General features: G+C 37.7%; 1 protein-coding gene across 1 annotated transcript in view; it reads left to right on the top strand.

Annotated features, from left to right (window-relative positions):
- Positions 1-16,972, top strand: part of LOC149259516 (Plastid-lipid associated protein PAP / fibrillin family protein) — a 328,145-nt gene extending 311,173 nt beyond the window's left edge. Inside the window, exon 3 of the mRNA XM_089376013.1 lies at positions 16,630-16,972. Coding sequence (XP_089232139.1) covers positions 16,630-16,732 — 103 coding nt within the window. The 3' untranslated portion in view covers positions 16,733-16,972. The remainder of the gene's footprint in view (positions 1-16,629) is intronic.
- The last annotated feature ends 2,083 nt before the right edge of the window (positions 16,973-19,055 follow it).

The raw sequence follows: 19,055 nt of genomic DNA on the forward strand, positions 1-19,055 counted from the left end.
TACTTTGCTCAATCTTCCTTCACAAAACTATCCCCAGGGTCACACCATAAATTAGAAAGCAAATACAAAATCTACAATGAATAAGTGAATGCAAAAATAAATTGCAGAATGTAAAAATAAATTGACAAAACAAATTGAATTTACTTCAAACCATTTGTATTTATAAATGCAAGAAAGGAAATAAAATGCACACTTACATAACTATATTAACTCTGCAAACATGATGGGTTCAGGGGGCCCTTCCTATCCATGTGTTGCAAATCTAAGCTCAAACTCATGAAATGGACACCAAAGCTTACAACAACTTCATTATCCTTTATTTATTCAGCCAAAACAGAGTATAATATACAACAGCCACTAAATTTTGTAGTTGTGCTCCTCTTCCCCTACGTAACTCTCTCCAATACTCAGTGATTGCAATATATATTATATATTACAATTTGAGATCCTGAACTCAAGGATCTGATCTTAGCTATATGCCAACAATATTAAAGAAATATATCTCAAATGATTTTTCTGGAATTTGGTTGCGACAAATTTGTCTTGGGGAATCTCATGACCCATTCATAGCTTGATTGAGATCCGGGCTTTATAATTGCAGCTCCACATATAAACAAAATAAGTCTTCAAACCAAATCCTCCATGTGGCTGGTATGAAATAGTCTAAATCATCAAACCCAGAATTCCAGTACTTAACTCGAATTATGTAAAACCCAGAATTCCAGTACTTAATTTTGTACTGTAATATTCCCTTGACCATAACTTCGTGATGATGAATTTTGGCAAACAGTTTCTGGGTTACCTGAATGAGGGTACTTTGAACAAAACCCATGTCTCGGAATCCTGAGATTCTTCTTCATTTGATCACAAATTGAGATTTTAATCTATAGGAATTTAGCCATTCAGTACTTAACCTGTAGCAACTAGCTTAATTGGCTTATGAAGAATTTCGACAATGGATCCCTGTAGTAAATAAACTTGGCAAAACCATCATTAGAAAATCATGGCAAAGTCATCTCTAATCATTGAAAAGTCAAGAAACTAATGATAATCAACCATAAAGTGTAAGATGTGTATCGGCGGCAAATTGAGACATTATGTATGAAATGAGTTAGAAGTATAGGAATATAGGTTATGAATAGTGGTATTATATGGTGGAAAAGTGGGCATATTTGACGCCCAACAGTTATCTAGTTCAAGGTTCATCATACATATGTCAAAAGGAAACATTTGTTGATGGGATACTTTAGATCCTCAAGATTCTCTGATGGAATCTTCATTCAAAAGGTTCATCAATCATGAGGGGAAGCAAGTATTTCATCAAGAATTTCAAACTTGTGGAATTCATGGGATGATGGTATGATGACATAAAAGTGAAGTAGATCAAGGGATTGAAGCTCTTTCAATCAAGGAAGCTGCTGCAGGAATTCTAGATGACCCAAAGGAAAAATGAGGTATGTATGCTTACATTTGATATTGTGAAAGTCATGTCATATGGTTGTAGATATCATGAACCAATGCTCTATCTTAAGAGCATGATCAAAGAAAGGATCTCCTCCCTCAAAGGGATGCAGTAATGCATGGGTCACACATTCACTAGATGAAATCAACATAATATGTCCTCATATGAAGTATGAGGTGGTTGACTACAATTGAGGAACTCTGATTGGAAGCTCCTGGGAATGAAATGTGTGAAGAAAGGAAGGAAGAGATCGTGGAATATGCAACCATGGTAAAGGAAATCAACATCCGAAAGACCAAGAAGATTTGACTAGGATATCTCCATGGAAGATATGAAGACTTTGATGGAGTCTAAAAAAGAAAGAGACCCTTGAAAATATATATCTTTGGGAGATGTGTCGATATGTATGCAGGATGTTGATGCAAACTAGAAGATGTCATGATGAAATACCATCACAAAGGTAATGTTGATTTTAATGTTCATTCCTTTATTTTTGAACAAATATATGGATGGGTTTATGCAGGGCTGCCAAGGGAAGATCTATGGATGTCTTCCACCACCGATGCACATGTAGTAGGATGAAAGATCCTTAAGTAAACATGGCATGAAGAAAGCAGCATGGCATGAAGGAAGGCCAAATATGGACTGATGGATCACTTTCCAATGATGACATGGTTGACTCATGGATAAAAGTGATGGATGGTCGGTGCCCTATGTAGAAGTCTCAAACATGAAAACTCCTAGATAACGAAAAGAAGTTCATGACATCGTGAAGTGGAGTTCTTCAAGCAGCTAGTTGTCCCATCGTCTCCACCTGAGGAGTTGTTGTAGGTACCTAATTAAGAGGGAGCCTAGAAACAAGTTTCTTACTTGGAAGAAACTTGGAAATTCGTAAGCCAAGAGGGAGCTTAGGTACATTCCTTTCATAGGAATGAGTACATTCCTTTATTGGAATAGATCTGTCCTCCCTAATTAAGAGGGAGAGATAGACACATCATTCTTGTCTTCACTTGGGAAGACAGAAAGGAGGATTGGGTAAAAATCTAGCATCCTATACTCTTTCAGGATGAGTTAAGGAATCTAAGATAAGAGTAGCCGTAGAGGACCAATATTCTTTGAGGACGGGAATCCAAGATAAGAATAGTCCTGGTGGAACACACCCTGAGAACCTGGGTGGGGTATGTTTGGAGAGAGACAATGATGAGGGTGTCTATAGATCATTGGTCTCGCCAACATTGTGCTCAGGTATCGTGGAGAGATAGAGTTGTTAGTGAAGGCTTTGCTATGTGACAATTTTGGTTGATATGATGATAAACAGATGGGTTACCAACCTGACTCTTCTTATGACAAATTTTTCAGATTGAAAATGACCAAGTACCATTATGAATACCTCCATAGTTAAGAGGGAGTGTTGAAAAGTGTAACTAGGTTCAGTCTTCATAATGACATGTGTAATTGTAATTTTATGTAATTGATGAAAAGAAGAAAAATAAAATTATTGTAATGCTTGTCTCATGGGTTTCATGAGCAAGGAATTTTATTTTAGTGATGGCTCCCATTGTGAGCCTTTAGGATTTGTCATCTAGTCATAAAAGTCAATTTGAGTCTATGTCATGTATGAAGGACCCTTCTTGGGCATGTTACATTTTGTATGAGTCATTAGATAAGTATGAAAGCCCTCCAAGACAAGCACAAGGCATCTCCCTTCAAGTCAACTTCAAGAAAGATAATAATACCTCTCCAAATGACACGTCAACCCAACTTGCAGTCATGTTTTCTTATTATGATGACAAACAACTATAAATAGAGTAGTTTAGATTCCATTTTAGAGCATAATTTCAGAGAAGTAATTTGGTCAAGGTCTGAAGTTTGCCAGTAATGCGAAAGTGATCAAGAAGGAAGCCTAAACATCAGCGAAGGGAGAAGGAAGTAGAGCGAAGTTCTAAGCTTTAGTTTTTGGGTCTGTTTTAGGGTGATCTTATTGTCACACGTGCAAAGAAAGATGAGATCATCTGCTACAGTGAAGCTGAGATCCAAGGTACCCAGATTGAGATAAGTTCAAGTCTTAAGGAAGGCCGAGTCAAGCTAGAAGAAGACTCCATCACAAGCAAAGTAAATCAAGGCATAAGAAAATGTCTTATGCACAAGTTAGGATTTCTAAATTGGGATTGCAGACCTAATTCTAGGAGGCTGAAGGTTTGAAGCAGAAGGAAGTCAAAGTGGAAGAGGAGCCCAGACAAAAGGAGTACAAGGTTGAATATCATCAAAGGAACTTATGCCTTGGTCTTGGAGTGGAAAATAAGTCAAGGGTCTTGGTCTTGGTATTTGTCAATTGGAATCTATACAAAGAAGAATTTGTTCGGGTTTTCCTCTCAAGAGTGAGAGGTTTTGGCTGTGGATGATAGCCTACATTCTGTGTCTCTTGTCTCTTTATGATTTATGCATTGGTAATTGTTTGATGAAGAAGAACACTAATAATCTAAGTAAAAGAAGATCCTAATCTAAGAAGTAAAAAGAAATCACAAGTAGCTACTAATAGAAGAGAAATCACTTAATCCCGCTGCCCTAAATTTCTCAACATCTGTCACGTTGCTGATGTCTGGTTACTTCCCACCAACCACTGCGCAACTTTGATGGTGCATCTGTGCTGCTACTAACACTGCCATACTATTGCCAACTCTGCATCTGCATTGCAACTCCCTCTCATCTATTGTAGTTTCAACTGAAACTACTGTAACTGAGAAGCATCCAAAATACTGAATCAACTGTGTCTATGATGCATCTACCTCTTGAGTCTTGACTGCTACTAGCCCTTACTCTATCTACTAAGGAATCTACGCTACTGTTGACTCTGCAGTGAGCCACCTTCTTTGTCGTCAACACTGCATTGCGTTCCTCGGCACTTGATTGCCACTACTCTGCAACTGTCACTCTGGAATCTGACTGCATCAACTCACACTGATCCATCCTACTGCTGAATACTGTGGGCCCCTATAGCAAAGGTGATGGTCCCATTGCAACAATCTGGAACTGATCTAACTTATCTCCTTGTTGCAATTGCGCTGGACCATGCCCATCTGGCACACCGGAGTCTCATACTCCTCCTCCTAGATCTAGTGCCCAACCATTAGGGGAATTTTGAGGTCTAAAATGGATCTCCTAAGGAAATTATAAAATAATAGTGGAAATAATAAAATAAGACTACATTACATCATCAAATTTTAGAGGGAAAAAGGAAAAAACTATTTTACAACTCGTATTTTCAACTTATCTCCCTATGGGTTTACTCAAATTTCAAGCGGAAACACTCATTGGATGCAAAATTTCATTCCTCATCCAAGGAGTACCCATGTCGCATACTTTCGATGGACCTTGCTACGTGAAAAATAAGAAATACATGCAAAAACTATTTCTCATTTTTCGTGTAGCAGGGTCCATTGAAAGTATGCAACATGGGTACTTCTTGGATGATGAATTAAATTTTGCATCCAACGAGTACTCCCACTCGAAATTTGAGTAAACTCTTAGGGAGATAAGTTGAAAATACGAGTTGAAAAAGTAGTTTTATTATTTTATTATTTTTTAATCTTTTTACTTTTTTACTCCAAAAATAGTGAATCATCCCCCATGGTTAACATCATCATATTGAATCCTATTGGTTCTTATAAAGTTTATTTTGGTTGTACATTTTTCGTAGGAGGCCCATTTTAGACCTCAAAATTCCCCTAATGTATCTCCCTTCAAGCCTCGTCCCTGGTTGGGACCCTTCACTTTGCAATTGGCATTGGATAACTCATACTTCCTCCGAAACCTATCTCTGGTAACTGGAAGTCGATTTGTTGCCTAGATCTTCATTCTAGCTAACTCGCACGACCTCCGTTGGAAATCTCATATGGCCATCTTTGCAAAGCTGCAAAATCTGCGAAACTCAAAAACTGGAAAAAATAAATTAGAATCTCCTCTTGTTTTCCTGCTCAACTACTTGTTCTAAAACTCACACTCTCTCTTGGAATGCGTAGAACTGCTCTGTCTACCTCGCCCTTCCTTTAGTTTCTTTCTGGGACTATTCACTCAGCCTTTCTAAATGTCCTTCTCCAGAAAACTGGCACACGAACTCTAACCCCAACAACTCAAACTGGTTGCTTCTAGCAAATTCGCATTGCCTTTTGCAATTGGAAAATTATGGATCTCCTCTAGAAAATTGGAACTAGAAACCCTTTAGGAAAATCTGGGAATTCCTCCCTCTGTGTGTGCACTTTTCTCTTCCACCCTGCACTGGTTCTGCTCTAGCAACTCCTGCAAAACCCTTCTACGCCCAAACAAGGAATCTACCCAACGAAAATACTGGACTGTTGCTTGCTCTACTTGTTGGAATCACTAGATCTGGCAAGCTGAAATTTTCTGCCAACTTGCACTGAAAAATCAATCTGCCCAGCACTTCGAACTGCCTGGCTTAGGCTCTGCGTAGCCCTAAAAAAAATCGTCCTGTTGCTCCCTTTGAACAACGAATTCTTCTATCTTTGATTCTGTGCTTTCTCTTCTGACCAATCATGCTCTGATACTATGTGAAAATTTCACCACTGAAATCCTATTGCAACATCTAGGATTATTTCTTCTAATTGTTAGTTAATTAACAATTTATTTGCTCAAACAAATAATGAATAATTCTCTACTGCAATTTTCACCAAATTAAATTGTGGAAGATAAATTGGAAATTGAGAAATATGCCAGCACACACACATAAAAGTGACACAATTATGTTTAGACAAATGTCACCGGAAAAAACCAACTTGAGAAAACCGTTGCAGCAGCTGAGGGTTTTTATTATTAAGCAGTAGTGAAATTATGAGTACAATCTATGGATGCTCAACTGGCGATCCAATCAACAAAATAAACTGGTCGAAATATCTGTGAGGAAAATACCTCCACACCATGCCTGATCTTGCTCTAACAACTGACCAAACAGGTCAGTCGTTCTGCCTCTGGGTGAGCCTCTGCACAGTGCTTGCGCAGACCCCAACTCGCTAAGCCTAGAACTGTAAGAAAAATGACATCCTAGCTGACTCTGCCTCTGGAAGAAATTTGCTTGGCCTCCTGGAGAATTTCCATACCAGCAACAAATGAATTTCTCTTCCCTTTAGCAAAATCGATCTCCCTCTGAAGCTATCTGCGTTGCTTCTATGCAGCCTCTTTGGGAAATACTACCCTTCTGTTGCTGACACTCCGGATCTAGAAAAATCTTCCTTCGGGCTCACTGTCCCTGCCCCTCTTTGTCTCTACTTCCTTCTTTGGCTCGAACTCTTCCGGCAACTGTCGCTGCTCTCTGGAAAATCGAACTCTTCTGACCACTGTTGCTGCTCTTTGGAAAATCGAACTCTCAAAGGAAATCTATCTCTTGTGTGTATATTCTCCATCTACCCATCAATTTCTTCTTATAATCTTTTGTTGGGACTCCAACGACCAAGATTAAGTCTTAATCGATGGCTAAGATTATTTCTCTGTCGATCTGTGTTAGTCTCTAGATGATTCACACCTTATCTCAATTAATTTTGATTAATTAACCCCTTTTCCTAAGTTTAGACTTAGGAAATATCTAAAAATAGGCTAATAATCTAATTGAGACACTTCTAAGTGGAATTTCCAAAAAAGATTTATGGGTTATGGAGAGCTCTTGTGTTTTAGCCTTTCACAAAGTTTCAAGACTAAAACACCTCTAATGCTACAAAAACTAATAAATGTAATGTAGTAGCATCCTAAAATCATGATTTGAGGGTTTTCCCTCAAATCAACCTCAATATCTCTCTTTGGTCCCAAAATCCAATTGGGGCACCATAGAGAGGTCTCCATGGGTCTCCAACTGCTCATGATGTCCATCTCTGCTCCAGCATTGAGGGATTTCCAAGTGCTACTAGCCCACCCAAGTCTTTGAAGGTGAGACCATCCTTATCTAGGCCCTGTATCAGTTGCCATCCCTCATATGGTGGTAAGGCTGGCCTAGGGGCATGTTGGGTCTAGGTGTATCATCCTGAAGAATCATCAAATGTTGTGCAAATTGGCAGATTGTCCTGGGTGTAGGAGATGCCTAGGGTCATGTGAGATATGCTACTGCCACTTGGAGGCCCAAGGCTCTCAACACTCCAGCTGTGAGTGCCAATATACTTCTCTGGTGGTCTAAGTGCCTATGGGTAAGGTGCCGAGGACATGGGCTACTGAACCACATGACAATCACAACATAATGTCTAGTGAAAGCAACCCGTCATTGTAGGAATTTACAGGGTAAGTTCCTCAGAAAGAACACCAAAAGGACACTGCTCACAACCAGATCACAGATCAATACACCAGTATTTTTGACGTGGTTAAAACCCTCAAAGAGGGAAACAGTCCACGGCCTGAGCCAACGCGGCCACTTCAGGCAATTTATTAATCAAAGAATGAAAATTTACATAAGCTTCTCTCATGCACGGATTACCTACAAATGACTCTCCATGCGCTTTAAATAGAATTCATGGACCAATCGGGTGTCAAGCCACGAATCAAGTGTCGGTAATACCGAGGAGAGAATGAACCGTCGGATCACTACATATTGTGACCGTCGGATTGTAAGTTACAAAATGTACAACGGTAAAGAAACACACTTTACCTAACTCTATACTAGACCAAGTTGTACTTAACTATTTCCTATGTGTCGGAATATCCTAACATCCCCCCTTAAGAACAACTTGGGATAGGATTGAAGGATTTACAAATATGACACAATAGGAGAAGGAAGGAGGCACTAGAGCCTATCCCCCCTTAGTGACAACTTCCTGAACTCCAACCATAAATCGAAGTTTAGTGAACTTCGCCTCTGTGAGAGCCTTTGTGAAGATGTCTGCAACTTGATCATCTGTTGAACAATATTGCACTTCAAGAACATGGTCGTGAATGAGCTTTCTGATGAAGTGCATGTGCAGTTCAATGTGTTTGCTGCGCTGATGTTGAACTGGATCTTTGCATAGCTGAATGGCACTTTGATTATCACACCAAAGTGTAGTCGGATGCTGCCGCTGAAAGCCAAATTCTGACAGGATCTGACGAAGCCACAAGGCTTCCTTACTAGCTTCTACAGCACCACGATACTCTGCTTCTGCTAATGAAAGAGAAATGGCACCCTGTTTCTTGCAAGCCCATGTAATAGGTCCTGAACCAAGAGTGAAGACATAACCGGCAGTAGACTTCCAATCATCAGGGACAATAATCATTATTACATCTAAGTGAACTAAGCTTGATGTAATGGGCTATTCAACACTTCAAAGAAGGATTCCCTTCCAAAATCAGGGTCTTGAGCTCATAATGGTGTTTCTTCCCTAGGTAGGAGTGGCTAAAGGGAAACCCTATTAGGTGTTTCTAGCCCCCAAGGGGAAGTGACATTTCCTCAGTCCACCCTTTGTTGATAGGTGTTGGTGAATAATAATAATGGTACGGAGGGGAGAAGACTTCATGGTCAAGTTCCATGGTTAAAGGGACTAGCATGATGGGGACCCACATATTGTGTATAGATGTGAGGAGGGAGCAATCGTGGATGCATGAGTTACCAACTTGACCTTTGTTTTTTCACTCTTATTGTGCCCCTATTACCTTTGCCTTATTTTTTCTTTGTATCACTACTCAAGGTCAAGGGTTAGAGCTTGCTTTGAATGATATTATAGTTTTATTACCCCTTAAGGATGAGTCATTTCATTGCTCATTGGGGTTGGGACATGCAAGGGTTCGTTTTTATTATGTAATGCAACAACATGTGCTCAGGAAGCGAGTGATGGCCATCTTGAGTGAGGTAGAGCACATGCTAGGCTTTTGCCCACGTGCTAATTTGTATGCCCTAGCCATCTTTTGCATTTTGATATTCTTTATTCTGATTTTGTTTTGTGGCCATGATATGCTCTTTCTTTTTCTTTTATCTACATCAACCTCCCAAGGCAAAGTTTTGGGCCCTACGCAAGTATGAGGATGTATGGGTGCCAAATCCCAAACAACCACTGGTCTGTTGAACCCAAAGAATGGATGTCAGCTAAAGGTTTGTAATGTGTGATGGTAAGTGGTAAGTATGGCATAAATATAGATGGAACTACGCTATCTCAATCAGGACTTCCCAAGTAGTGTCCCTCCTATACCCATTGGGCCATTAGGGGAGGTCCCACTAGACTAGAATCGAAGATTAACCCCCCATTTTAGGTGAGAGAACAAGACCACAGTCAAAACTTCTCCTTCTTCCATGTCACCCCATAATCCACATCAAATGCTCAAGTACAATCAAGCATAAGCACCCGATTACAAAATGAATAATCGAAAGCCCACTTTCATCCATGTGCTCATGTCGGGTGAATGAGAAGCATATCACTGGTGCAAGTGGTGGAGATATAATGATATATCATCAGCAAGTGGTGGGTGTCAGGGGTTGTTGGCAATGTGGCTGGACGACGGGTTGTTGAGAATAGGGGAAAAGTTTTCTCCTATAGGGTTACCCTTTTTGGCAGGTAACATGGTGCAATTCCACTAAAGAACAGGAGGAAGATTGCTCAAATGACAGTGGAAATCTCCCTCATTATTGCAACATGGTCTGGCTTTTGCATTGTGAGGCCTCTCAGAAGGCTTGCTAGATTTTGAGGCAACAATACCCAGGGAAAACTGATCAATTGTAATTTGGACAACCTAACCTAGTGGGACATAAAGTGAGGCTCATAATATTCACGAAGGTAGCTAGCCTTGGGACTTATTCCTGTGACCTCTTACTTGTAATTCACAATACTCAACCACTTGAACTAACCCATTGGGATTTTTGAGCCTCTTACACTAATTCATGGTGATATTCGTGGGCCTATGGCTACATCTTCTATTGGGGAAGATAAGTACTTTCTCATATTAATCAATGATTTTTCCTACTTTCTCTGGGTATATGCCAATAAATCTAACGGTGAGGTGTTTGGAAAGTTTTGGGAATTCAAATCTCTTATGGAAAATCAAAGAAACAAGAAGATCAAATGTTTGAAGACTGATGGTGGAGGTGAATATATTAACATTTCCTTCCAGTCATTTCTCATATCTCAAGACATCTCTTGGTAGAGAATTGTTCCTTATAGTCCACATCCAAATGGAGTAGAAAAAATAATGATAGGGCTATCATGCAAATGGCTTGTTGCATGCTTCACTCCAAGAAAATGAAGCTTTCATTTTGGGAAGTCAGAGTTGTTTGTGCATCTCGTTGCCTCAGAATCTAGCAAGCCTTATGAAGGGAAAACTCACAAGGAAAAAACTAGACCAAGGGACAACAATGAGGCGTATCCCACTATTGCCAGAACCACTACCTCATACTCTTTTGTGGACTTTCATCACTAGGGAGGCTTCCCTTTAGCATGTCACCTATGAGAGATATGCTAATACAAGGGATAAGATGCCAAGATAGGCTTGTAGAGGACAAATTTTTCTTAAGGACAAGGCTCAACAAGCAAGATAAGGCAATTCACTATGAAATTTCCACGATTGCAATAAACTGGAATTTAATCTTCTATCTACTAGAGATTATTTCTTTTCTGTAATTTAATTTACGGAAAATAACAATTAAATCACTATTGCAATCTTGACAAATAAAAATATGTTGTGGAAGATAGAAATGAGAAATGAGAAAATATACACACACATAAAGATTATGACATCATTATATTTGGACAATTGTCCCTGGAAATACCCCAAAGAGAAAACCAATGCATTAGATGAGGGTTTTATTATTATGCAATAATTTGAGAGAATTATTACAACTAGTTGCTCAACTAGCAAACCTCTGGCATTATACTAGCAAAATATGTTGGAGACACTTTGTCTCCCTCTACAATCACATTGGCCTCTCTCCAGCCACTTGCACCTCCTCTAGGCAATTCAGACCTATGCACAAAATACACACTAGTGGCTCTGAATAATTTTGCACAACCCCTGGAACCCTTCTAGGTGAGCCATACTACCTCCCTTTGCCTTTGGAAATTAATTGCTCTGCCTCGGGGATACTAATTCCACCTTCAACAATTAAAACAAACATCTTTCGACAACTTGCATTGGGTTTTCTAGCTAACTCGCATTGCACTAATCAACCTCCTTTGCAAATAATTCAACCTCCTCTTTTCTTGCTTCCTAAACACTGGAAGACTGAGGAAACTCACCTCTAGATCTCTGCTCCCAAATCTCTGTTGCTCCCTCTCTTTGATGCTCTTCCCTGGCTCGAACTGTACCCTCACTGAATACCATGAACTGGGGAATTTGAACTTCCTTGCACACTAACTGTAAATGGTGTCTTCTCTTCAATCCCTTCGACCTGCTCTTATAATCTCTTGCTGGAGCATCAATGGCCAAGATTTAATCATGATCGATGGCTCAGACATCTTAGACTCCTTCAAATAACTTTTTTGGAAGTCTCTAGAGCAAAATCGATTTTTTCAATTAATACCCACTAATTAATTGATTTTCTTAAGTTAGACTTAGGAACTTTTTAATTATTGATCAATTAATTTAATTGAGAGGTTTCTAAGTGTTTTCTCTCGAAACCTTTACCGGGTTTTGGAGATCTAGTGTTCCTTAGCCTCTCTGATACCTTAGAGACTAGAACACTTGTCCGCTGCTACCCTATCCATAAAAAAACTAACATTCACATCCTCTAATGCAGCCTATATAAGGCACAAATGGTTTAGGGCTTGATGAATAGCAAGCCTGATGGATTAACCTAAGATCGCAAGGCCAAGAAAAGACTTCCACACAATGAATGCTAGTAACTAATGGAATAGGAAGCCTTCAACAATCCCCAAGTTGAAGCCTAGGGAAAACTAGGGCTTTTTTAGGGAAAGGTCTACCTAGGGAAAAATAATTTAGCCTTGAAATGGATGAATTAGCCACTAAAAGGGGTTGATTTTTAGGCAACCAACACTACTTCTAATGTTGAATTCTTCCACAAGCCAAAGAATTTAACCCTAGTTGAATTTGTGCCCTATCCCTAGCTAGCGATCCTTGAGGGGCCGAAAATCAGTTAGAGAAAGAACATCAGATTTGAGGTGATTTTTTTGAAGGTGATCAACAAAGTGACAAGGCCAATGCCTAGTCCTTGGGATGATGGAGTCTATGGGATTGTAAAATATGCTAAATCTTGGCAAGGAGTAAGGGAATGATGAAACCCTAGGTCTCAAAACCCTAGCTATTACTTTTGTGAGGGAGCAAAATCAATTGGGAGAGCTAGTTTAAAGATTCACCAATGGGATTGCCATTCACATTCTACTAGTGAGTAATGCATACAATGCTATCATCTAGATTCCATTCAATGATTTTCAACAATAACTAGCACAATAGAAACCCTAGATAATTAACCATTCCATACATTAGACACAATAATAAAATTTATCAAATCCAAGGCACACTTACAAGATAGAATGCATGTACAAGCCTTTATTGCTCCAAAGTAACATGTCGAAGACCAAACAAAGAACTGCAATTAGAAAAGTACACCATAGAGTCACATCTCCACAAGAAAACAAGAAGGCCAAAATTCTCCAAGAGGGCCGAAATATTCACAAGTGATGATGATCCAATACAATGAGCCTATCCTCTATTTATATGAGGATTAGGACTAACAATTAGCCTACAAAAGCCTCTAAAACAAGTTTGACACTAAGATGTACTGGGTTACAAGCCAACCCACTAGCGTTATGATAATATGCCCTAATTAGCCCACACATGTGAGTTGTAAGGTCGATCATGAAGACATCATCAACAATAAATGCTCAAAGTGCCATGTCCCTTTTATTGCCCCTTCGCTGCTGCCCTTGATTGAGCCATGACTATTGTAAAAATATATAAAAGATGTAAACAAAATGACATGCACACTGCTGTAGCAAAACTAGAAAAACATTGGAAGAGAAATTCGCATACCCGTTGCTTGAATCACATCCAAAACATGTCTATCTCTTTTGTTGGGCTCTCCCACAATCCCACAGCTCCAAAACCATAAATGCAAGTGCGGAAAATGGCCCAAATCAGGTTTTATCAAGCGTGCGGGTCCCTTTTTGCTGGACATGTGTTCGAAAATTGGGATTCAATGCGGGAGCGAATCAGATTCTCGTGGGAAATGAACCCTGATTTCTAGACACGTGTCCCTTGAGAATCATGTCTGATTCGCTCAATTCATGACACGTGGGGGGGGGGAGGGGGGGAGCGAATCTGGTTACTTAGGCTTGCACTAGTTACTCTTAAAATAGGTTAAGGCCTATACCAGAGGGTGTTATCTCCAGTTTTGTTAATTCAATAAAGGTTTTTTTCAATCCATTTGTGTGCTATCATGAAGAATCTCATCCACCTTCGGTCCTTGTTACTCAAATTGTTAACTCTTTTTAGGACAAATCTGATGCAATTGGGTTTCTTGCTGATCTATTGAGCACTATCAAAAGGTACCTTCACCACCATGGGCCATTACTTAGTGTTTTGATGTCCTTTCCAAACTACATAATTTCTCACCTAAATCTCTCTAGAGGTCAGTTTTAGCCTTTAATGATCTCGTTGGCTTAATGGAGCAATGTGGAGTTCAAAGGGTCTCATCTAGCTCTCTGCTCGACATTAATGGGGAAAGTAAATTTTTTAATCTTGTATAGTAGCAATTTCTCTCTGTGGCCCCTTGTGCAGCTCAAGGGGGGTTGTTGGAGTTCATTAGAGAAATTTTGAGGTCTAAAATGGGCCTCCTAAGGAATATTAGAAAATAATAGTGGAAATAATAAAATAAGAATAGATTACATCATCAAATTTTAGAGGGAGAAAAGAAAAAACAAATTTTCCAACTTATCACTCTGCGGTTTTAATCAAATTTCGAGCAGGAGAACTCGTTAGATGCGGAATTTAATTCTTCATCCGAGGAGTACCCGTGTTGCATACTTTCAATGACCCTTGCTACATGAAAAATGAGAAATACATGAAAAAATGTGATTGCAATCATGTTTTTATTTTTTATATTTTAATCTTTTTACTTTTTTACTCCAAAAATGGTGAATCATCCCCCATGGTTGACATCATCATCTTGAATCCTATTAGTTCTTATAGAGTTGATTTTGGTTGTACATTTTTGTTTTGAGGCCCATTTTAGACCTCAAAAATTCTCCAATGATTGGTGTAGTTTTTACATGTGGCCACAATCCATTTATATGTGTCGATATGTTCTTTTAATTATGCTTAAGGTTATATTTTATTTTATTTATTGTGTAATAGGTTTACGGTTAACACTTTCATAGTGAAACTTCACATGTTGGCTGAGTAACCCTCTTGGGGTGTGTGCCCTCTTTTTGTGGGCCCCTAACCTCCTCTTGAAGGGACTCCTCCCCCACTTTAAGGGATGTCTAGGTTAAATATACAGCCCAAGCTCTCATTTGTATCATCACATATTGTGATCTTAAATGCCAAGGTGTTATAAGCCTAAGGGCACTTAATTTTGGTGTTTTTCTCATGTGATTGACATTTCTTTTTGGGTGCACTTGTGTATTTCTGTTTTCAGCACTTGTACTTGGCTTTTGCACTCTCTCTCTAGTTCACTAGCCCTATCTCTATCTAGCACACTTGTGAGGAAGCTATTTCAGAATTTGGGTAAGACTTGGTTCCATTGATTCTTTTACTGACCCTTGTAAATCTCAACGTTTTTTTTATTTTAGGTTTATATTTAAAATTTTCAAGATCGATTTTTAATGTGGCAAAAATTTGGACTGAGGGCACTGGCTTCCTCAATTATTTTGCTATCCCACACGACCATATTAAATTGTCTGCAAGAATCCATCTGATAGTTGGGAGGTACTGAGACATTGATTTCCATAGTTGAATTCATCCAATAGGACTATTTGGTGCATACTCAGACCAAAAGACCAACACTGTACCAGGAAGCCATACTGTCGTCTAACAACATTTGCCAAGTGGACCTTTTCCACTATCTATGATGAAGGATACCAACCAAGGAGCCACTCCATACATTGGCCCTGTTTTCCTGTCGTCATGGGTGGTATGTCTAACATGACTTTTCCAGCAGCTGTTCATTAAATATCAAAGCCAAAAGCTAGTGCTTTTCATTTATTTTAGAAAGGCAGTCTGGTCTGAGCGCCGTATGAAGGTTCTATTGATAAGAGATCGTCTTCCATCCCCTGGACGCACATTCCAAGACCTAACCTTCAGAATCATGGGCACAGCTTATCAACTCTGTGCTTGAGGACTACAAAGTTATTGCTTGTCGTACTGATTTTGTGATGGTAATATTTGAATACGAGACCATAGTATTCGTATTCATAGTTATTGCTGGGTTGTTTGACTACCCACGTGGATACTCTTTTGAAGAGTGTTTTTCTTGTATCCACTCCAGTATCAGTTCCAGCTTCAGTTTTACTACCTTCATTCTGTACTAGTATCCACACTGTACCTGCTTGCCAATTCTCATTTTTATCTGCTGCCTTTAATTGAAGTTCTTTGTTCAGTTTGGCCAACCATTCTCCCGACCTTTCTCTTTGATTAATCCCTATTTCTCTTCATCCGACCTTTTTCTTTAAACTTGCTTTCTTTTCCCCTTATCCGTCTTAATGTCTATGATGTTGTAAATGTTCGCAATCTCAAACTGTATGAACTGCCACTTCCTGAAAAAGTACTTCTAGTCCATCCAATGGTGAAAGGTTTCTGCTAATTCCAAAGTTTTTATATAGTTATTAGTTTTCCCTTTGATGACAAGTATCACATTCCCTGGGCATAGCCTCTTCATTTTGTTAATAGCATCGCTATTACCTTTACTTGTTCAGATTTCATTTTGCAATCAAATTTTTGTATGATCATTCTGAATAGCTACTGCTTTGCAGATTGCATAAATATCAACTTGATAAGGAGGGCACTCGGGATTACAACTTTAGTGACTTTATTTAATATATCTATACATACTTCATTTACTGCTTGCATAATTGATTTTCTCGGAATCATACTTCATGATTGAAATCACAAGATAGCAGCATGCAGAGATAATTCTTATAGTACTAATAAAGCTGATATCAAAAAAGAACGCAAATGAATTTCAAATTATAGATCTTACAGTTTCACTTTCTCTTGGGTTTAATCTCTACTTTTGATGACATCCATTACATTTTCTACAGGTTTGAATCACTATATTTAGATGAAAAAATTCGCATTGCAAAAGATATTCGAGGGGATTATCTGGTTGTTGATCGGGCATCATATACCTGGGAAGATCAATGACTGCGAAGGCTTCATCTATATTACACCATTGTATAACAACATAGTTTATTTGCTTCACCGATCTTGAAAATATAAACATGCCTTCATTTCATAGAGGCTAGCTTGTACATTGATCGTCTAGTTTTAATTAATAATTTTTGTTTTCATATTTTCACATAAATTTGTTGTCGAGGTTTTCTTTGTTGAGGTATGGACTGAAAAGGAAGAGGTTTTAATATGCATATATTTGCATTCATATTTTGTGATATTTTTAATTTGTTAGGGTTGTTTTAGTTTTTTAATTTGTTGTAATTATTTTAATTTAACTTTATATATTAATATTAGTATGTATTTATATTAACTTTAAATTTATTAAAAAATATATTAATATTCAGATTTCATAAATTTTAAAAGATTTTAAGTTAAAATGAATTTATAATAAAATGTTTATTTTAATATTTCTTGTATTATTTTTTCTAAATATTTATATTTATAACCAAAATATATATATATATATATATATATATATATATTTAATACCATATTATGTCAATTTATATCTATATGATGTCATTTTTTGGAAAAAGAACATTACTCCTATCTCTCTTGAGTTACACATACCCACATACCTTTATATTAAGTTATAAAAATACACCACACTTCTTTCAATACAATGACTTAGTTTTGCATACAATGTTATCAAATTCATTAGTTTTGCGTACAATGTTAAGAAATTCATTACTTGTTTTTAAGTGCCAAAGTGATATTTGTCATAACTATAAGCGAGTGGCAAAGTGATATTTGTTATAGAGAATTAGGTGAACCATTTTTAATATTTGTACATGTCTCCATGTTGCGGGCAATGTAAATCCGGACCAAAATGTCTTAAAAAAACGTTATTTGTAAATCATATGAAATCACTTAGAATTATTAGTGATTGTACTTCTACCCAGTTTTTCTTGTCAAGCTTATAATGTAAGAGAATTCAATCCCGGGGGCTGCTATTCCAAATCTGGTGCATAGCATCTTATTGATCATTTTGGATTTTACTAGTCAGTTTAAAAGTTTTACAAAATGTTAGTGAATAATATTCTAGCTAGGTATTTGTTTTTGAAACTTTATTTCATGCATCACTGATTATGCATAACTGATTATGAGAGCAAGAGAGTACTAATAATGGTCTCGCCTGCTGTCATGACAGATTGGGCACTTAGAGACATTTATGCTGGAAATAGTATTAAATATTTCTCAACCCTATAAACATAAACATGCAAAATCTAACTAGGGCAGGACAACAAAATCCTACACCATTCACCAAACATCTTGAGCTTTCCATAAATAGTAGAGCATTTATTCTTGCTTGGGAGGTCAACAATAGCAAAGGGCTTGATCTAGCATCCACTAGTAACATGCTTGGATCCACTGTAGACTGCTTATGTCTAAGGAGGCACGAACATGTCCAGAACATCACCTCAACCTATTACTCTTCTTAGTACCAGAGCATTTATTGAACAAGCCTGATTAATCCTAAACTTTCTTTTTTTTCCTTTTTCCTTTTTTTCTTTTCAACAAAGTTTGCAGTTGATTTGCGGAAGAGACTCTTAGAAAGTTGAGTCAACTGATCATTAATTTGAATAATAAGAAAATTGAATTGCAAAATAAAAAAACAAAAAAGCTAATAATCTCATAGACTATATCTAATCTCATGAAAATTAAAATTTCATTTTATTTTTCAACAAAATTCACACTTTAAATCCTATACAAATTACTTTAACTCTTATCCAAGTTAATTGGTAAAGATAAAAAAATATCTTGTAGCATGAAAATCAATGGAATCAAAATAACTGACACGTTGTCTACTAGTGTTCAACAACGAGGTGTATTTATGAACTACGAAATACATTTGAGCTCAGAATACATGCCTATCTATCCTCACGTACCCCACTTCTTTCCTTTTGCTTTTATAAACAAACTATTTAAGCATATGCTCTGATCATGCATTCTTTTTAATTCATGGGTTGTAGTGATTTAACGGTGAATCTGGGAATGATTTTATGTTGTACGATTTTGAATATATATATATATATTCTGTTTATTTATATTAGGTGGGTTTAATAGTTAAGAGTATGTGTTTTTTTCTAAGAGGTTACAGGTTCAAAATTAGAGGGGATAAAGTATGTATGTCTTTATAGACTTAGCAATTAAATCGCTGCCCAAGAGTGGGTCTAATACACCAATTCGGTGTCTGGCTTGGCTAAGACCTTAAAAATGGATAATAATGTAATAATAATGTAGTGCACTTCTCTTTCTATATAATTGATTAATTAATTTATTTGAAATAATA

The sequence above is a fragment of the Pinus tabuliformis genome, chromosome 6 (assembly GCF_031772625.1).
Source record: "Pinus tabuliformis cultivar Carrire ecotype Pingquan chromosome 6, CPIR1, whole genome shotgun sequence".
Lineage (NCBI taxonomy): Eukaryota > Viridiplantae > Streptophyta > Pinopsida > Pinales > Pinaceae > Pinus > Pinus tabuliformis.